Source organism: Myotis yumanensis, unplaced genomic scaffold (assembly GCF_028538775.1).
Source record: "Myotis yumanensis isolate MYYU_CA2020_CCGP unplaced genomic scaffold, mMyoYum1.0.hap1 SCAF_19, whole genome shotgun sequence".
NCBI lineage: Eukaryota > Metazoa > Chordata > Mammalia > Chiroptera > Vespertilionidae > Myotis > Myotis yumanensis.
In genome coordinates this window covers 27,414,321-27,434,669 of record NW_027223770.1, presented here as the reverse complement: position 1 = coordinate 27,434,669, position 20,349 = coordinate 27,414,321, and the positions used below count along the sequence as shown (strand labels likewise).

Here is a 20,349-nt window from a genome sequence, read left to right as displayed (position 1 = left end):
GGCGCCGTCCTGAGGGAAACCCGCAAAGCCCGGAAAACGTACTCGCTGGTTCTTCCCAGGAGGAGTCTGCCAACCTCTGAGTTAAAAGCAAAAGGAGTTGGTTTAAAACAACAGTCAGTCAAGCCCTAGCCAGTGTGGCTCAGTGGATAGAGCGCCGGCCTGCAGACTGAAGGGTCCCGGGTTCGATTCCCGGTCAGGGCACAGGCCCGGGTTGCGGGATGGATCCCCAGTAGGGGGCGTGCAGGAGGCAGCCGATCCATGATTCTCTCTCATCATGGATGTTTCTGTCTCTCTCTCCCTCCCTCTCGCTTCCTCTGTGAAATCAATAAAAAATATATTTAAAAAAAATAAGTAAGTAAAAAGGAAGCGTTAAGTTCAAAAAACCTGAATCGTTAAAAAAAAAATTCAGTCGCTAACGATGAAGGTGACGGGGTCATGGATGCGGGGCGGTTGGGAGAGAGGGACGGGGACAGATTTGTTCCGCAGAGAATCAGCCCTTGGCCATCCTGGGAGCCCCCGGCAGGAGGAGGCGGGTTTGGGGAGCGCGAGGGCCGCGGTCGGAGGGGTTTGGGCCGGCACTGCTCTACGGAGGGCTTTGGGCCGAGCCCCTGTCTCCCGGCCCCTGCACCCGAGGGTCAGGCCTGATGGCCGGGGCCCTGGAGGTCTGGGCTGTGCATGGTCCGAGCATCCTCCCTGAGTTGAGTCAGCGGCTGAGGCTGGGCCAGCCCCGAGCCCTGGGTGGCGGCCCAGCGGTTTATAGCCCGTGATTCACGGACGAGGGGGTCGAGTTATCTCAGCCCGTGTCGAGGCCCAGCCCAGCGACGCCGTGGTCAGGAGCTGGCCTGATTCTGCAAACCGTCGGGGAGCCCGGGCGAGGCGGAGGCCGGCCCGGCGGCAGGGCCTGTCCCCGAGGCGGTAGGGACTGCCCGGCGTGGCCTCCCGGCCATGGGGGCGCCGTGCTGCGGAGGGAGCGTGTCCCCAAGGGTGAGCTGTCGCTGGGCTTGTCGGATTGGACGCGGAGGGAAGAGGGGGGCTGCTGGGGAGGAGGCCGGTGGGGTCTCCTCGTGGCTCCGTGGCCTGTGGTCAGAGACCAGCGGAGCTGGACGCAGGGTCAGAAAACCTCCCTCCCGGGCCCGTGGGGAAGCCAGGGAGGGGCGGCTTCCTCCCTCCAGTCCAGCCAGCTCCTCGGGCTGCGCTCGCTCTTCCTGGTGCCCCTGCAGCCTCCTCACTGCTGGGGGACCACAGGCCCCTCACCCCAAGTCTCCTGCTGGTTTCTGGGGTGATCTCTCTCTTTCTGTTTCCAGTTTCCCTGTCTCTCTGTCCCTAATGCTCGCTCATGCATGTACACACACACACACACACACACACACACACACACACGTGCACACCCCTCCCTCCTCCCTGGTCTCTCACTCTCCTTCATTTTTCCTCCTCTCCCCATCCCGCCCCCCGCCCCCCCCCCCCAGCCTCCTCTCCAGCCCCCCACTGAGGGATGGGTGACCTTGTTCCGCTGCAGGGGCCCCCACAGGCAGGCAGCATGCGAGTGGGACAGTGTGACCGGGGCGGCGTTCCAGGGCAGGGCGGCCCTGGTCCCCTGGGGAGGGAGGGGGAGGGAGGGGGAGGGAGGGGGAGGGAGGGGCAGCCACGTGCAGCCGGTTGGCGCTGGTGCAGGGCCTGGCTGCCCCGCCCCTCCGCCCCCATGGCTCACCAGGTGAAGTCTGTCTGGTGGGGCATGTGGCCTCCAGGTCGGGCTGTCCTCTCCCTGGTGAGCTGATCTTTTTGTGTCTCTCCCCAAAACGACCTCCCGGGCAGGAAGGGGTGTCCAGTGGGGGCCGGTCCCCCGCTTCCCAGGCCGCCCAGCTGCAGGAGGCCCGGCTTCCGCTCTGCGGGGGGCAGGCGGCTGGGCTCAGGGCTGGAGTGAGCAGATGTTCCCAGCTCCCCGCCCAGTTGTGTGCTAAGTGGGAACAAGCCTGGGGGGGGGGGGGGGCAGATGCATCCCAGGGGATGCTGTTCTCGGAGAGGCCGCTGGTGGGGGTCCTGCCTCCCCGTGGGCCGTGACGGGGGTGGGGCGACCGCATCCCAGGGAGAGAGGGACAGGGACCCCGTGAGCCCCCCCCAGAAGACCCGAGGGGGGATCCGTCAGGCCCCGGGGGTGAGAGGCTGGCGGCCTCGCATCCGGGCATCGCGGCTGGGCTGCCAGGAGGGCGCGTTCGTGTGGGGCTGCGTTGGAGTCCTGGTTGCCGGCCTTTGCGATGTCACCGTTCCAGGTGACGCCACGGAGCAAGGAGGCCCCGAGCTGAGCCCGCGTGGGAGTGGCCGCGGCCAGTAAACGCCATGCTTGTTTCTGCTGGAGCCGGAGGTGGCTGCGAGGGAGGCGAGCTCTCAGGGAGCTGACCCTGCAGGCTTCCCGGAGGAGGGCTCATTCGGCTCAGAGGGGCCAGACAGAGTCCCAGGCAGGGCTGGGGGCCAAGGAGGCCGGGAGGCTGGGAGGCCGGGCAACTGCCACAAGGCCTCGGTCAGAGCCACCTGTGCCGGCCGTGGGTGCAGACAGTGGGCTGCAGGATAAGATCCCAGGGGCCTGGGCCCTAAGGATGGTGACGGGGCTCCGGCTCCGGGGGGGGGCGGGGGGGTGGCCGCTGGGAGGGACAGCAGGAGACGCTTCGGAGCGAAGCTGTAGTCGCTCGGGGGGTTCTTGGCACAGACGCGGTCTCGGAGACGCCAAGCCCGCCCTGTGGTTGGAAAGCCCCTGCCGGCCCCGGGCCCCGAGGTGTGCCCAGCCGGCAGGTGTGACAGGTAGAGACGCAACCACGTGGGCGGCCGATGGCCAGGGCATCCCCCTCAGCCAGCCACGTCCCTCCCCCTCCTGGGTCTCCCTCCCCTCCCGGGTCCTCCTGGCCCCGGTCTCCCACGCCCGCCCTCTCCCTCCTCACGTGGACGCGGACGTGCCTGCTCCCCCGGCTGGGCCCTGGCTTCCTCTGCGGCTCCCGGGCGGTTGAAGGTCCCTCAGGGGCCAGAGGGGTTTCGGTGGTGCCGGGAGCGGGCTAGTTCGGGGGCTCGGCTACCGTCGGGCCAGCAGTGACATGGTGGGGGGAGAGGCTGCCCCTCTGCCTGGCCCTTTCCCGTCCTCTTCCAGGGAAGAGGGGGCCGTGGGGACGGGGCAACCCTGGCCAGGAGGTTCCAGGTGGAAAGCCCCGCAGCCTCGGATCGGAGAGCCTCGCTCTGTGCCCGGGTCCCAGGTGCCCTGAGACATAAAATAAGGAAAGGAAAAAGAAATTCGGGCAGGACGGGAGGGAAGTCGGTGGCAGTGGGCGAAGGAACCGGGCCTCCCCTGTCCTCTCCTGTCCTGGGAGCCCAGTGCCCGGGGCGGGCTGGCCGGGGGCGCCTCGCCTGCCGGCCTGCTTGGGAGGAGATGAGAGAAAGGGGCCCCCCGAGGAGGCTGGTTTTGCCGAGAGCGTCTTTGATCTCCCAGGGCCCCGAGGCAGCGGAGTGGGCCTGGGCCTGGCCGCAGCCACCTCCATGGCCGGAGCGTGGAGACTGAGGCTCAGAGAGGTGGCCTGCAGGGCTGGGGCTCAGGGGTGCGTCCCCCGTTCCCATGCTCGCTCTGCTCCTGCCTGGAGCGCAGTAGGGCGCCTCCTGCTGGCGTTCGCGGGTTCTGCTCCACAGGAAGACCCGTGGCAGACGCCACTCTTGTCTGCTCCTCACATCCTGCCTCCCGGCTGGCTGGGGGGAGCCGTGCGGAGTACCCCGGCTCTCGTCCTAGGTCACAAAGCCACCAAGGGAGGGAGGGGGCAGGGGTCACCTGACACCGGCCCTATCTGCACCCCCCCTTCCCCCGTGCCCCTGCCTCCCCGGCGCCCCTGCCTCCCCGGCGCCCCTGCCTCCCCGGCGCCTCTGGGCTGGGCTGTGCCCTTTGGGCCCAGTACCTGCAGCCGCCTCCCCTCCTCCCCCAGCGGGCTTCTTTTCTTTTTTTTTTTTGGTTAATCCTCACTTGAGCATATTTTCACTTTGATTTTTAGGGAGAGTTGAAGAGAGAGGGAGACACAGAGGAACATGGATGTGGGAGAAACACATCGATCGATTGGTTGCCTCCTGCATGAGCCCCGACCAGGGCCCGGGCTGGGGAGGAGCCTGCAACCAAGTACGTGGCCTTGACTGGAATCGAACCCGGGACCCTTCGGTCTGCAGGCCGATGCTCTGTCCACTGACCCACACCTGCCAGGGCTCCCAGCGGACTTCATGAGCCCCCTCCACCTCCCTGCCCGCCCCACCCAGGTGCACTCACCTGCCTCACTGTCCTCCCCCTTCTGCCCCCGCCCCCCCCCCCCGGCCCCCAGCAGCAGCAGCAGCAGCAGCAGCAGCAGATGCCCCGGGGCAGCCAGGAGGAGAAGGAGGAGAAGGAGAAGGAGGCTGAGAAGGAGGAGGAGCGGCCCGACCTCGAGAACGACAAGGAAGAGCTGACCAAGTAAGGCCGCCCCCCGGGAGCGGGGTCTGGGCTCAGCCCAGGTCTGGGGCCCGCGGGTGACCCTGGGCCAGTGACCCTGGGCAGGTGTGTGAGGATTTCGTGTGGTTTGGTGTCTACCCAGGGCCTGCCAGGAGGGGAGGCATTTCTGCTCCATCCTCGCAGCCCCACTTCCGGATGCCGCTCCTCTCCTCCCTCCTCCTGCTTCTCCTCCCTCCTCCTGCTCCTCCTCCTCCTGCTCCTCCTCCTCCTGCTTCTCCTCCTGCTTCTCCTCCTCCTGCTGCTCCTCCTGCTCCTCCTCCTCCTGCTCCTCCTCCTCCTGCTCCTGCTCCTCCTCCTGCTCCTCCTCCTCCTGCTCCTGCTCCTCCTCCTGCTCCTCCTCCTCCTCCTCCTGCTTCTCCTCCCTCCTCCTGCTTCTCCTCCCTCCTGCTTCTCCTCCCTCCTCCTGCTCCTCCTCCTCCTGCTTCTCCTCCCTCCTCCTGCTTCTCCTCCCTCCTGCTTCTCCTCCTGCTTCTCCTCCCTCCTCCTCCTCCTGCTCCTCCTCCTCCTCCTCCTCCTCCTGCTTCTCCTCCTCCTGCTTCTCCTCCTCCTGCTTCTCCTCCTGCTTCTCCTCCCTCCTCCTGCTCCTCCTCCTGCTCCTCCTCCTCCTCCGGCTTCTCCTCCCTCCTCCTGCTCCTCCTCCTCCTGCTGCTCCTCCTCCTGCTTCTCCTCCTCATGCTTCTCCTCCTCCTACTCCTCCTCCTCCTGCTCCTCCTCCTCCTCCTGCTCCTCCTCCTCCTGCTTCTCCTCCTCGTGCTTCTCCTCCTCCTCCTACTCCTACTCCTGCTCCTCCTCCTCCTGCTCCTCCTCCTCCTGCTTCTCCTCCTTCCTCCTGCTCCTCCTCCTGCTTCTCCTCCTCCTCCTGCTCCTCCTCCGCCTGCTCCTCCTCCTGCTGCTTCTCCTCCTCCTGCTTCTCCTCCTCCTCCTGCTCCTCCTCCTCCTCCTGCTCCTCCTCCTCCTGCTCCTCCTCCTCCTCCTGCTCCTCCTCCTCCTGCTCCTCCTCCTCCACCTGCTCCTCCTCCTGCTGCTTCTCCTCCTCCTGCTCCTCCTCCTCCTCCTGCTCCTCCTCCTCCTGCTCCTCCTCCTCCTCCTGCTCCTCCTCCTCCTGCTCCTCCTCCTCCGCCTGCTCCTCCTCCTGCTGCTTCTCCTCCTCCTGCTCCTCCTCCTCCTCCTGCTCCTCCTCCTCCTGCTCCTCCTCCTCCGCCTGCTCCTCCTCCTGCTGCTTCTCCTCCTCCTGCTCCTCCTCCTCCTCCTGCTCCTCCTCCTCCTGCTCCTCCTCCTCCTGCTCCTCTCCCTCCCCCTCTCCCCCTCTGCCTGCCCTTTCTTTCTCCAACTCTCCGGAGACCTGCTGACTGATAGCTCATTTGCACTCCTCTCTGAGCGAATACATCCAGGCAGTGACTTTGGAACTGTGCCCCCTCCTCCCCTCCTCTCCTCTTGTGCATCTGTCTCCGGAGACTCAGGGAGGGGCTAGGTGTGCAGGCAGACGCAGCCCTCGCCTTCAGCGTCATCGCTGTTGGTGTGACCTCGTGCGGATCAAGGCACAGCCTCGCCCGGAGCCCCCAGCCTCCCTCCCGCACGTGCTGCCAGGGCAGAGGGAGCGGAGCCAGCGGGAGAGCCTGCGGAGAGACGGGTGGAGAGAGACCCACACGGCTGGGCGTCAGGTGCCTGGAATGGGCTCAGGCCTGTGGTTGCCACGAGCATCTGGCCGGTCCCGTCTCCTGGGCTTCCAGCGAGGGCCTTCCCGAGGGCGGATGGGAGGCCGAGGGGGTAAACCTGAGGGCCCCAGAGGAAACCGCCTGAGACGAAAGGGTGTTGAGGTCACACGCGCCCCCCACACCCGGCTCGCCTGCGTAAGGCCCTTGGGAGCCTGGGCTCTCACAGAGCGGGGAGCGCCTCCCCGTGTGGGTGGCGTGGCTGTACCCCACACCGGGGAAGAGCAGCCCCCTCTGGTGTAGGACATGGCCTTGCAGGGAGCACGCAGCCCCCACCCCGTCGAGTGAATGAAAAGGCCGCCCAGTCAAACAGCAGCCCGGCCCGCGTCCGTCCGGAGAGCAAAGTGGCCGAGAGCGGCCGGCTCACACCGCCCTTCCGATAAACGAAGAGCCGCTGCCGACGGCTGCCCGCCAAGCTCCCTCGTCGGTGGGAGAGGCGGCCTGGCGGGTGGCTGCCCGCCCGCAGGTGCAGGTCTCGTTGCCACGGCCGCCCGGTGACACCGTCCCTCTGTCCCCCTCTGACCCTCAGGGAGAAGACGGACGACACCTCCGGGGAGGACAACGATGAGAAAGAGGCTGTGGCCTCCAAAGGCCGAAAAACCGCCAACAGCCAGGGGAGGCGCAAGGGCCGCATCACCCGCTCGATGGCCAACGAGGCCAACAGCGAGGAGGCCGTCACCCCGCAGCAGAGCGCCGAGCTGGGTGAGTCTCAGGCCCGGGCAGGGCCACCGTCCCGGCGTCCACTGGGCCTGCTGTGCGACCCGGGGCGACTTCCTTAACCTCTCTGTGCACAGTGGTTGCCAGCACCCGTGGGGTGAGCGCTTCCGGGACTGTGTGTGCGTGGGGAGGGCCTGCGGCAGTCTCTGGGGCGTGAGGATCCCAGAGTGGAGAGGGTTCCCATAAAACCCCACCACCCCTTTTTAGAAAGACCCTCGTGCTGACTGCCCCCAACCTCCCCTAACCCTGTAGGCCAGTGATGGCGAACCTTTTGAGCTCGGCGTGTCAGCATTTTGAAAAACCCTAACTTAACTTTGGTGCCGTGTCACATATAGAAATTTTTTGATCTTTGCAACCAGAGGAAAACAAAGACTTATATTTTTGATATTTATTTCATATATTTAAATGCCATTTAACAAAGAAAAATCAACCCAAAAAACGAGTCCACGTTCGCCATCGCTGCCGTAGGCGCCTGGATTTCTCCTATGGTCACTGCTGTAGCCAAAGGGTTGAGTAGCAGTTCCCAAGTTCAGCCACAAGAGGGCAGCCCGTGCGCATCTGTCGCCTGTACTTTTTTGGCTCTTTGGGGCCCACCCTCCTGCCTCTGTGGGAACCTCCGGCCACCAGGAGGCCTTCCCAGGGTGGGGGTTCAGGTGATGTTTTGTCACCGGGATCTCTGCCTCCAGGCCCAGGGTCTGCTCCCGGCACCTGCCCCGGCTTCCTGGGGAGGCATGTGTATCTGCCACAGAGGCTTCCCGGGGAGGCATGTGTACCTGTCACAGAGGGGCTGTTTGAGGCGTAGAGAAGCGGGGCTGCTTCTGTAGAGTCATGGAGTTGGTCGGGATTCGAACCCAGCCTGGAGGTTCGGGCGGCCGCCCTCGGTGGCAGCGCGGAGCGGCCAGGGCGGGAGGACTCCTGCAGAAGTGCACTGTGTACCCCACTTCCGGCACGGTCCCCTGGAACCTGGGCCTATGAGGGGGGCCGTTCCAGCTCGTCCGCCCAGGCTCAGACCTCCCAGTCCCGCCCGTAAAATGGGGCAATGGCACCCCCCGCACCCCAGTGGGCTGCGTGGAGGCTGGCCCGGGTGCGAGAGCCGCTCAGTGCGGTGCCTGTGCAGCCCGCTGCGGCAGCGGAGGAGACGCCCTGGGCGGCCGCGGCCAACGTGCGTGTCCTTGCAGCCTCCATGGAGATGAACGAGAGCTCCCGCTGGACCGAGGAGGAGATGGAAACCGCCAAGAAAGGTGAGGGCGTCGGGGCCTGGCCGCCCTCCCTCGGCACCCGGTCCTGAAGGTCACGTGGCGGGAGGGCGTCGACTCGCTGGGCCGTGACGGGGGCGGCGGGGCGGCCGGCGGGGGGGCCGGGGGACAGGCTCTGTTTCAGGGTGTTCTCAGGTTGGTCACGTCCCCTTGGCACCACTCTCTCGGGCTCCTCCCTCCAGCTCCCCCCTGGGCCTCAGTCTTCTCATCTGCTCAGTGGGAACGAGAGCGTCGCCCAGAAGAGCCCCCTGCCTCCTCTCGCAGGTTCAAGCCTCCGTGCAGCGGCTCGAGAAGGCCCCTGGGGGGCGGGGGGGGGGCGCTTGTGCAGGCCGGCGGGGCTCAGAGCTGTCAGCCCCCCAAGGGCCATGTTGTCGGTTTTCTCGGGCCTCTGCGTCCACCAGGTGGTTTTTCCGTGGATCTCGCCGTGGAGTGCGCAAGAGGCTTTGTTGAAGTTGTGTGATTTCTCCTTTCCCCTGTAACTGGGACCGAGTGCACATGGAACGGGCAGTGTGTGCCCTCCGCAGCGTGCCTTTCAGGGGCTGGCCGTGCGTTCCCATTGGCCAGCCCAGCACGGCCGTCAGCCCCGCCAGAAGCGCCCCCATTGGCAGCCACGCCCCCTCCCGCCCCCCCGCCGGCCGCATGCACCTGCCGCCCTGCTCTCCGTCCCCTGAACCCATCTCGCCGGGCCTCACCTGCGTGGAACCACACGATACGTGCCCTTCGTGTCTGGCTCCTCCCGTGGGGCCGCGTGCTGGCGCCTCACTCCTTTTCGCGGCTGCGTCGTCTTCCGCGCGTGGATGGGCCACATTCTGTGATGCACGCATTGGCTGATGGACCTGTGGGTCGTTTCCACGGTGGGGGATTGCGATGAGGCTGCTGTGAGCCGTGCGTGGACTACGTGGGGTTTTAATCCCACGTGTGACCTTGGGGTCTCGCTGTCGGTGGTGACGTTGTCCTGGGACCCACCCCAGGGGGCAGTCAGGGCCCCACAGGCAGGTTCAGGGCCACCCCCCCCCCCCCCCCCCCCCCCGTGCTCCCACCTCTCACTCCCGCTGTGCCTCTGTTGTCACGGCAGCCCCAGCGCTGCCTCCTCCCTCCCCGTTACCTTGAGGGGTTGGGAGTTGGCGGCCGCCCTCTCTCTCCCTCGGGAAGGGCAGGTCTGGGGCTGGGAGGACGGCGGATGACTCACTCGGAGACGGAGTGAGCTCTGGCGGCTCAAGGTTGGGCCCTCGGCGGCGGTGAGCTCATCTGGTCCTGCCCACGGAGCCGGCAGCGTGAGTCCGCCAGGCCCGCGGTGACATTTGTAATAATGCAGCGAGCGCTGGCGGGCTCGTCCGCCGTGAATGACAGCGACCGGGCGATTGCCGCCGGGGTGGCTGCTAATGGCCGTGTGTTCCAGGCGGCGGCGGCGGGGGCGGGCGGGAGGGGGGAGGCATCGGGGAGGCAGGTGCTGGCTGCCCCAGCGACTCCTCCACGGTGGGCAGGGGGTGGAGGCTGAGAACATCCCGCCCAGCCCTCAGACCCGGAAAAGGCCCCGGGAGCCGGCTGTGCCGGAGGCTGACGGCATCCGCTGTCCTCCTTCCCATCACTGGCGTCAGGGCCTCCCCCTCTGCGGGTCAGGGCCGCCCGGAGCCGGGCCAGCCCTGGTCCCTCCCCGGAGCCCAGGGAGGTGAGCAGCCAGCGTCCCCGGGGCCTGGGGACCACTGAGCCTGGCCTTGGCGGATGAGCTGCACTGGGTCCCCGCCCCCAGACCTCAGCCTCCGTGCCTGTTAGGTCTATGACCTCAGGCCGATCGGTCCGCCCCCCTGCGCCTCAGTCTTCTCATCTGTACAATGGGCATGTCGCCCGCTGGGGGGCAATCAAATGCTGGGGCTGCCATCACTAAGCACGAACTTGGGTGGGTTAGGACAACGGAAATGCATCCTCTCTCAGCTCTGGAGGCTGGGAGTCCAGCATCGAGGCCTGAGCCTGAGCCGGCCGAGCTCCCTCAGACGCCTCCTGGGCAGGGCTCCCCCCAGGAGGACACCCTACCCGGCCGTCTCCGTACCTGTGGGCGCCCAGGAGCTGCTCCAAGTTCTATGTCCCCACCACCCTCACGGAGCAGGTGCTGTTCCTGTTCCCTTTTCCAGATGAGGGTCCCGGAGGCCCAGAGAGGCTGTGTGAGCCGCCCCCGGTCACACAGCTGTGAAGCGGTGGAGCTGGGGTTTGAGACCAAACATGCTGGTGACAGGGTGGGAGTGGGGCTGGTGTGAGGCCTGGACAAGTGAGTCTCCGGGCCGGGCGGCTGGACGGAGGTGGCCAGGAGGGGAGGGAGTCCCAACGGTGGGAGCTGCACGCTGTGCAGGGTGGCTGAGAGGAGGCCGTGGAAACCCAGAGAATGAGGGGGGCTGGGCGAGGGCTGGGGCACTGGGGAGCACCCTGGCCTTCCCGTGGTGGGATGGAGCTGGCTGTCCGCTGAGGGCATGGGGAGCGGCGGGGCAGGGCTCCTGGTGGGCAGGCGGGCACCGGCCCTCCTGCGAGTGTGGAGTCGGGGCTGCCTGCCCCAGGTGCTCACCCAGTGGGGACTGAGCATGTGCAGAAGCTGCCACCCAGGAATCGGGCAGCCCAGGGAGCTGGCGGCCTGCCCTCGGGCCCCGCGCCACCCGGGGCAGGAGGGCAGGCCCTCGTCCCCCTGGGAAAGGTCAGCCTGGCCTGGCCTGGCGCAGAGCCCCGGCCCAGCCGTGCGGGCGGCTCCCCGTCCCCAGTCCCCCGTCCCCTCCTCTGTGGGCAGGGGGCCAGCAGGGAGGGCTGGGGGGGGCCCTGGGTCCCACCGTTCCAGGCCAGGAATCGCGCTGGCCCCGCTCCAGGCTGCCAGGCTCTGGGGGCCCCCAGACAGACCCCATGGGGCCAGACGGAGCCCAGGCCCACCCCAGCCCTGTCCCCGTAACTCCGGCGGCAGGACGCGCCCGCCACGGGGAGTGAGGGAGACCCGTGGTGCTTCGTGCTCCGGGGCCCTCGTCGGGCACCCTGGCTGGTTAGTTCGTTTTCACGGGTGGAGAGTCTGAGGCTCGGGGAGTGGAGTGGGAGCCCCCAGACACAGCCACCCCCACGGCAGGGCCCCACCCCGCCCCCCAGGGCTCACATGGAGGGCCGATGCGTTGGGGCGGCCTTCGGGTTGTCAGGCGTGTGGTGTCTCAGGGACTGCTGCCCCTTTGGGTGGAGGCAGACGAGGGGGCAGTTTGCACGAACTCTCTAGCCTTGCCCTGGGCGGTGGGCCCAATGGTTAGAGCACCAGCCCGAGGACCGGAGCGTCACGGGTTCGATTCCGGGTCACGGGTGCGATTCCCGGTCACGGGCACGTTCCCTGGGTTGCCGGTTCGATCCACGGCCCCGTCGATGTGTGTGTCTCCCTCTCCCCCTCCTCCGCGTCCCTTCTGCTTTCTCTGTAAATCAGTGGAAACACCACTAGCATATCCTCGGGTGAGGATCTCACAAAAAGAACGGAACGGCTGTCTAATCGCCCTGGGACCCTGGGGGCGGTGTTCCACGTGTGTGAACAGCCACCTGTACCTGTGTCTTGTGTGCACGGAGGCAGACACCGGCCGACACAGTTCCTGCTTTGCTGGTGAGGAAATTGAGGCCCGGGGCTGCGGGGCGAGCGGGGCCTGCGGCCGGGAGCGCAGGACGAGGAAGGCATCGCGCGGCGTCTCCGGGCGGCGGGCAAGGCCATGCAGGTCGCACGCGGGTGGTCCGTTCCCTCTGCGAGCGAGTTTCCTTGTGTGTGGAGGGGAAGAGCTGCCTCGCAGCGAATCTGCCACCCGCAGACCCGATCGCCGAGACCCAGGCCAGGGTGGCGCGCGGGGTGTTCCGTGGACGGGGGTCTGAGAGCTGAGACATTCCCAGGGTGCAAATGGGGGGCGACGTGGGGCCCCCGGGTGCTAAAGGGGTGCCCAGGCCAGTTCGTCTGAGCCTGGGTGGTGGGGTGGGGTTCCCGTCCCGGTGGCTGGGACCCGTCGGGGGGGCCCACCTGGCTCGTCTGTCATAGGTCCCTGGACGGTGCATGCGACGCTCCCCCTGCGTTGTGGGCAGAGCGGGTGTCCGCCGGGCCGAGGGCCCCCCACGAGCCACGCCGCCCCGAGGCACCCCTCCCCACCCCTGCGGCCACCTCCTGCTCCTTCACCTCCTTCCGAGCCCCAGTCTGTCCGTCCGTGACTCAGACCTCTCCCGGCTCCACTTCCTGTCTCGGGCGATTTCACTTCCTAGTTCCTGCCCCCGAGTCTTCGGAATGAAACTCTTTCCTTAGAAAGTAGAAGTGGGGTCGGAGAATCGAGACCGCAGGGGACGGCGGAGCCCGGGGGCTGGACGCCCACCGGGTGGGTGTGCCGCCTGCCTCCCCTGGGACCGCCCGGGGAGCCTGCGGGGACCAGCCCTCCGGCCCCTCCTCTCTGGGCAGCTGCTTTCCCGGAGCCCAGGGAGTTCCCCGAGATACCCGTGGGGCGCCCAGGGGGCCCCCAGACCCAGACGCCGGGAGCGTTGGGAGCTGCGTGCGTTTGCCCAGCAGCGCCTCTTGCAAGCCTAGCAGCTGTGGGCGCAGACAGGGCCGGCCGTGAGCCGCGGAGTAAAGGAGCTCATTTCAGGGGGCGCTGGTTGCTCCGGAGGTGACCGAACCCCGAGACCGCGCAGGGGCTGGGAGGGCAGCTGTGGAGAGCGTAGTCCAGGAAGGCCTCTCGGAGGAGGCGTCCCTCGAGCCCGGAGCTGAGGAGGAGAACCGAGGCGGATCTGTGGGAAGCCGTGCAGGCTGAGAAGGAGTGCAAATGTCCTGGGGCACATCCCAGGGCTGGGTGTGAAGGCCCCCAGTGGCCCGAGGGAGTGAACCGGGGGAGGGGTGGGCAGCTGGCTGGACAGGTGGGCGGGGCCGGCTCCACGCCGAGGCCTTTGGGTTTGGTTCCGAGAGCTCCCAGAGCTCCGGGTCGTCCTCGTCATCGGAAGATGTGAGGCAGGGCATGACACACTTGGATTGGCATCCGCGAACGCGCGCTCCCTGGGGCTCCCTGCGGAGGAGGGAAGTCCTAGATCCCCGACACGGCTGGGATCCGCTGCCCTCCCTGGCACGGTGCCCCCGAGGCGCGGGCTGGGGGCCCAGGCCAGGAGCGGGGCGCGGAGACCTGCGGCCCGTGGCCCTGGGGTTCCCGCGGGCAGGACGGGGAGGCAGGCGGACGGCTCCAGGGACACACACAGGTCAGTGACCCTGGAGCTGGAAAACTCGGTCATGACCTGGATCTCGCTCCAAAGTTCAGCTCAGTTAACTTTCAACCCCCCGGGAGCCGCCGGCGTCCCTGGCAGGGGTCCAGGAGGAGCCGCCACGGCTTGTGGGGGTATCTCGGGAGGGAGGACAGAGGCAGGCAGCCCTTCGGGGACCCCCAGCTCCCCCGCCCTACGTGGGTGGGGGGGGTCTCGGCACTATGGTGTCCGCCTCTGAATCAGCTCTGCCCCCCAAGCCCGGCCCTCTCCGCCCTCCCAGACCCCCGAGTCCCCGCCGAGGGGGGGCCTGGCTGTGTGTGGGGAGGTGGGGGGAGCGCGCAGGTGGACGGCCTCGGCAGTGCCGGCGGAAGAGGCTGCTCGCTCCCGCCCGCCCGCCCGCCCGCCTGCGGGGTGGGGAGCTGTTTTCCTGAGCCCTCATCTGTTCTTACCGCTGCTGACGCGCCACCGCACGGATGGGGAGAGAGGGAGGGGAAGCCTTGCCAAGTGGGCCCGCCCCCTCTGAACCTGGGCTCCTGCCACGCTCCCGCTCCCCAGCCCGCCCGCCCGCGAGCCTCCGTCTGGAGGTCACATTCAGCCCCGAGGCGTCTCGCTGGGTCAGGCGGCAGGAGGATCCGCGAGCCCAGGCGCCCGGGGAGCCAGGCAGCGGGGGGGCCGCGGCCGGTGCACTTGGCACGCGCAGCGGGGGCCTCGGGGGTCCCGGGGGCTCCAGGCCAGCGCCCCTGGCCGAGCGCCTGCGTAGGGCACCTTGGTGCCCAGACGAGCCGCGGACATGGAGCCCCGGTGACGCCTGGCACGGGCCGCCGCGCGCACACTGACAACTTCTCGCTGGCTGCCCTCGTGGCGAAGGGCACCGCGCTGCCCGCAGCGGTGGGGGGGCCGGGTACCGCCGCACGTCACGGGTGGCTGAGCCGGGGCCAGGAGGCCGCAAGGACCTGCCTCCCGCCTTCCTTTCCCTTCCCTTCCCCCTTCCCTCCCCCTCCCCCTCCCTCCTCCCCCTCCTCCTCCCTCCTCCCCCTCCTCCTCCCTCCTCCCTCCTCCCTCCTCCTCCTCCTTCCCTCTTCCTCCCTCCTACCCTCCCTCCCTCCACCCTCCACCCCTCCCCTCCTCCCCCTCCCTCCTCCTGGCGCTGTTAGAGGAGAAGGATGTGAGGCTGAGCTGAGCCGCCAGCAGACGCCAGAGCCGGCACCGCGGCCGCCCAGCCTCCCGCCTCCCAGCCCGCGGCTCCGCTCCTCTCCCTGGAGCGCCCTCCGAGCCTTATGTTTCCGGAAAACTTGGCCGAGGGGGAGACGCAGATGAGAGGATGTGAGTGAGTGGCCCTGGGGGGGTGCGGGGGCTGGGGGGCTGCGGCTGCCCAGGGCCAGGGGCTCAGCAGCTCTGCTCCTGTGGGATCCCACCTCCACCTTCTGGGGGGAACCCCCTCCCCAAGGGCCTTGGGGGCTCAGGCCGGGCTCTCTGGGGAAGAGGAGGCCTGGGGTGGGGGGCCTTGGGGGTCCTGGTTGGCGGGGCCTGCGTTGTCTCGTCCAGGTGGGCTGTGGTGGCGGGGGCTTCGTCGGGGTCTCAGGCTGGTGTCTCCAGGGGCGCGGTGGGGTCCCCGGGGCTGCCCCCCGTCCCTGGCACCCTCAGTGGGGTTCAGAAAACAGGAACCAGAGGGACAGTTAGGGAAACTGAGGCCCGAGCACAGCCGGACAGCCGCGGCCACACAGGGCTCCGTTCGGGCTCTCGGTCGGCTTCTTTCTCCCAGGAAGGCGAGGGGGACCCCCGCTCCCCAGCCCCAGCCCGGTTCCCAGCCACCTCCAGGCCCGGAACGGCAGCCTCCCCAGAGCCGGGCCGCCCTCGGGGTGCTGGCTGCCCCCCCCTCCCGCCCCAGGAGGCCCCGGCGGGAGACACCCGCCCGGAGGCCAGGGTTCCGGCCGGCGTGTTTGCCCGCCCGCTGGGCCCCGGCTGGGAGTATAAATAAACGCGTCCCGCGCCCTCCCCGCCGGGTTCTGTGCGAGTGGCAGCTGCCGCGGGCGCTGCGCAGGGAAAGGTCAGGGGCCGGCCTGCATCTGATCCCATGCCCCCCCCTGTCCTTGAGGAACCCGGGCCGCCCTGAGCCACCTGGCCCGTGGCCTCTGCAGGGGAGCAGGTGGCCTGTCAGTCCAGTCCAGCCCCCCGCCACCCCCGGGGCCAGAGGTGGGGGAGCAGAACCCTTGGTCCCCACGCCCACCCGGCCACCCCCGGGCCTGCCCCACGTGCTTGTGAGGTGCTGTGGCCCCTTTGCCCCCAGCCTTGGTCCCCCCCACCCCAAGCCTCGGTTTCCCCGCCCCCGTCCTGGGACAGGGAGTTGGGCCGCGGCCGCAGCACGGATGCCCGGCACCAAGTCTTAGCATCTGAAGGGCTTTGCAGGTCCCTGGGCTTCCCGTCTGCCGCTCTTTTATTCTCGTTAGAGGCTTGTACGAAGCGAGCCCCCGGCACACGTGTGCGTGGGTGATGGCCGGGTGGGCAGAGGGACGGAGGGAGGGAAGGGAGGCGTCAGAATGCCAGCACCGGCCCGGTCCCTGCAGGGTTTCGGCCGTCGCCCTCCCTCCCGCAGCTTAATTCGATTCAGGGAGCGCGGCCTCAGACGGCGCTGTGCGAATCTCGCGTTCGCGTTACAAGCCTGGCTCTGGGGCCCGGAGGCCAGCGAGTGCGTTCCCGGTAACGTGACTCAGCCTTCATGCGGCCCCCCCAATCCCCCTGCTCCCCGTCACAGCCCCCGGAGTCCGCCTCCTGCCTCCCTCCTCCTGCCAGGCCGTCCACGGGAAGGGGCCGGCCCCACCTGCTCCGCGCGGGGCGTGCTGCTGCCCGGAGACACGGGCGTACACGGAAACACGGGTGTACACGGAGACGCGGCCGTGTGTGCGCCGGCGGGCTGGCGGGCCGAGACCCAGGGCGGGCTTCCGGGGCACTGGCCCTGGATCCAGGGTGCGGGGCGCTGTCTGGGGGGGCTGTGTGTCTCCTGAGCCCATTCAGGGCGTTGGGGTAGAAGTGGGGGGTGAACGGCTCTGGCCCGAGTGTGTGGGGGAAACTTTCTCTGGCCACAGGAGGTCTAGGGTGAGGTCTGCCCGTTTCTGGGGGCTCCTCCCCACACCAGGAGGCTGTGAGCTCACGGGGGCGGGGGGCTGTGATGTGGGGACACGTCCACTCCCAGCCCCTGGGCCAGCCCCGTGTGGTCTGCATCCAGGGGGCCTCCTGGGGGACCCAGCGAACCTGGGTGCAGAGGCTCCTCGCCCCGGCTCACCCCCACCTGGACTGCATTGTCCCGTCCCCACCCCTGCTCACAGGCTCCTTCCGCTCCCAGCCGCCCGGTGCAGACGGAGCACAGCCCGTCCCCGGGGCCCGTCTGCAGCTGCGAGTGCGTGTCAGCGCCGGGTCACGGCGCGGGGAGGCGGGCAAGGGGGGCCCGGGCGGGGTCTGCGCCCCGGACCTCAGCCCTCAGCCCCCAGAACCCGGGCCAGCACCCACCTGCCCCCTGTGGAGCCAGGTCCTCTGCCCTCACTCTCCCCGGTGCCCCCACCACTCCCCCCGGGGTCTAAGCCCAGGGGAGCCCGGGGCCAGGGTTGGGGCTCCGTGGGCCCCTCCACACAGCCTCACCGCCCCCCGCCCTCCGCAGGTCTCCTGGAGCACGGCCGCAACTGGTCGGCCATCGCCCGCATGGTGGGCTCCAAGACGGTGAGCCAGTGTAAGAACTTCTACTTCAACTACAAGAAGCGGCAGAACCTGGACGAGATCCTGCAGCAGCACAAGCTGAAGATGGTGAGCCCTCCCCCTGCCCCCCTACCCCCCGGGGTCCCAGCCAGGCCGGGGCCCCTCCCGTTCCTGCCCAGGGGCACCCCTGGGACGCCGCAGGGTCCATCCAGGCCGTAGACATCCCTTTCTCCGGGGACAGGACAGGCAGGCGAGCCCGAGGTGCCAGGCCCCCGCCTCCACCCCAGCACCCGGCTCCTCTCGCACACGCTGGGGGCTGGAGGCCGCGGACTCGCTGGGATTGTGGGCTGTCAGCGCATTGGAGTGGGGATCCCGGGGTAGACGAACCCCCGTGACTGTCTTCCTCTCCCCATCGGGCTTCGCAGTCTCAGGGCCGCCCCGGGGAGGGAAGGGCAGGTCGGGGAGCAGCCGCCCGGTCCTGGCCTCTGTGGCCCATCCTGAGGGGAGGCCGAGGCCCTCCCTCCCTCCCCCAGGAGCGCAGAAGGGGCGGGCGCGCCTCTCAGCGTAAATGCTCTCCCGAGAGGAGAGGCTGCTTCCTCCACAGCTGTTCCTGGAAGAGAGGCCATTCCGGGCGGCCCTGCTCGCTCGCTCTCTTTCCCTCCCTCCCTCCCTCCCTCCCTTCCCATCTGTCTCCCCATCTCCCCTCTTCCCCCAGTTTGGCCATACTTCCCCTGCCAGGCAGCCAGCTTTTCAGATCTGGGGAAACTGAGGCTCAGCCAGGCTTGGGTTTGAACCCAAGGACCCAAGCTCTTGGCCAGCAGGCCGCATCGGGGGGCGCACAGCCCTCTACCCCCCAGCGCACCCCCATAGGCCCCCTGTTGTGGTTTAAAGTTCACAAAGCCTGTTGAGTGGCTCCGCCCCAGCCCAGAGAGGGTGTGCAGGTTGCGGAGGCTGCACAGCACGAGGTGGGCCAGGGGGAGCGTCTGGCTCTTTAAACTCTGGTTGAGCATGTGCAGGAGTTAAGGGCACCACGTCCCGGCCGCCCTGAGTGTTCTGGGGGACCCTGTCTGTGCCCCTGTGGTCAGGGCTGAGGCCCGCCCCTGCCTGCGCCCCGTTCCCCACCACGCCCACCTGCTATTCAGGGGGGTCCCGTGCCTCTCGGGCCTCGTGCACCCACAGCTCTGCGTCTTCCCGGATTTCCCAGGACGCCTTTCCAGGGGGGAGGGGAAAGCTCAGGGGGGGAGGGCACCGTGCACACCTGCCCCGACACCTGCTCAAACCCCGACACCTGCTCAAACCCCGTGGGTCCGAGAGGAGCCGAGCCCAGGCAGCAGGAGGGTGGAGGCCGGGGAGGGAGGGGCTGGGGGGATTCTGAGCGTCACCCGGGCACAAAGTGATGCCGTCACCCGGGCACAAAGTGATGCCGTCTATTCCCTCCGACCACCTTCCTCCCTCCCCCCTCGCCCCTCCCCCTCCCCATGCCGTGCCCAGCCCAGGCGATTGGGTTACAGGCTTCTCCTTCCTCCTCATGGGCCTGCTGGCCCCAGGCCTCACTTTCCAGGTTTCCTCAAACCCCCTCCCCCGCCCCTGGGAGACCCCAGAACTGGACAGCGTGGGTCGAAGGACCAGGGACCCCGGGAAGCTGGGTGGTGCAGCTGGGGCTGCGGCGGGCGGGGATAGTGAGGCCAAGTCCAGCTTGACGCCTGGGCCCCTGGGTGACTCTGGGCAGCGCTTCACCCGGCTCAGCCTCAGTTTCCTCCTCTGTGAAGTGGGGGAGCAAAGGCCCTGATCCCCAGGACTTGGGGTGAGTGCCCGCCGGGGCGGGGCCCCCTGGCGCGTCAGCATCAGCATCGGCAGCATCCATCGTCGTCGCCGCGTGTCGAGCCGCGGGCCCTCCTCTTCTCGGGGCGTTCGTTGGAGGTGCTGTCACGCACGCGGGCACTCGGGCCCTCGAGACCCGGGTTCCAGTCCAGACTCAGCCTCTTCCTCGCCGTGTGGCCCGGCCGGTGGCTTCACCATTGTGCCTTGATGTCCCCACCCGGGCTCAGCGGTGGTGGAGCCCAGCTCAGGGCCGCGGTGGGGACGGTTTGAGTGAACGCGTGTCAGGCGCTTAGAAGGGGCCTGGCCGGTCGCCAGCGCTCTGACGGAGTGAGCCCGGCGGTGGCGTGGTGACGGGTGGGCGTGTGGCGCAGGCTGGGTGTCGGCTCCCTCTGTGCTGGTTGCCCTGGCGGCTGTCAGCTCCTGGGCAGACTGAGTCTTAGGTTGGGTGGCTGGTTGATGGATGATGGATGGGTTCATTCATTCATTCACTCAGAGAATCAGCCTATCAGAGCGGTGGAGGGCGGGGCTCTGGGCAGGAGGGTTCCGCCTGGCTCTGCCCTCGCTGGCTGGTGCCCGAGGGGAGGGGAGGCTGGTGGGGCAGCAGCCCAGCCCAGGCTGAGGAGCCGGGGTGAATGGGAGGAGACCCAGAGGCCAGCATGGCCCTCAGCCCCCCAGGGCGCCTCCATTGCTCCAGGCCCGGGTGGAAGTCATGAGGCCGGCAGCAGGGGGCGGGGGCTGCTGAGACCACAGGGGGCTGGTCCCCGTGTCCCCCGGAGCTGCACAGAGGGTCCTTGGGGCCCGCGGCGCTGGGGACCAGGGTGGGGGGCTGGCCGGCCACGGTCCGGGGGGGTGTGTAGGCGCACCTTGCGGGGGGCTCACTGAGGGAGGAGGGCCATGTGGAGCGAGGGGTTGGCTCTCGCTCGGCGGCTCCCACGGAGGGTCAGAGAGAGCGCACAGTGAGCAAACGCAGGGCCCGTCAGAGGAAGCCGGCTCAGCCCCGGGGCCTTCGTCCTGACCGCGGCCACCCCCGGGGCAGGGGTGAGTCCCCCGTCACCAGAGTATGCAAATGGGCCTCAGGCAATGATGCTGCGGCTGCTGCTGCTGAACTCGGTGACCTCTGCCTCCGGCCCCTCCCCCACGCCCTCCCGTCCCGGGAGGAAGATGGGTCCCTGTGAATCCCCAAGCGGCACCTCTGGCGGCCCGCCAGGCCCGGTCCGTCCGGAGTCCGGGGCGCAGGAAGACGGCTCCCCCTCGGCCGGCCGGGGCAGGGAGGAGCGGGCGAGGCGGAGGGTCGGCGGTGCCCCCTCCTGCCTGGCACAGGCCCGCGGGGTGGTCTCGAGGTTGCCGCGGCAGCGCCAGCAGGAAGCAGCTCCGGCGGCGGGCGGAGCCGTCCGGGTTATGTAACACTTGGCATGCCGTCCGCTGCGAGGCCGCC

The 20,349-nt window shown here is 68.6% G+C and overlaps 1 protein-coding gene and 1 long non-coding RNA gene across 2 annotated transcripts in view; one reads left to right on the top strand and one right to left on the bottom strand.

The window, feature by feature from the left end:
* NCOR2 (nuclear receptor corepressor 2) overlaps positions 1-20,349 on the top strand; it is a 139,334-nt gene that overhangs the window by 80,441 nt on the left and 38,544 nt on the right. Inside the window, 4 exon segments of the mRNA XM_070399965.1 lie at positions 4,335-4,462; positions 6,743-6,915; positions 8,109-8,171; positions 17,059-17,201. Coding sequence (XP_070256066.1) covers positions 4,335-4,462; positions 6,743-6,915; positions 8,109-8,171; positions 17,059-17,201 — 507 coding nt within the window.
* LOC138997973 (uncharacterized) lies at positions 7,304-9,927 on the bottom strand. The gene is made up of 3 exons (XR_011469055.1): positions 9,376-9,927; positions 8,879-9,022; positions 7,304-8,665 (listed from the first exon to the last, which is right to left on the bottom strand). It is a non-coding gene; the product is annotated as an uncharacterized lncRNA (long non-coding RNA).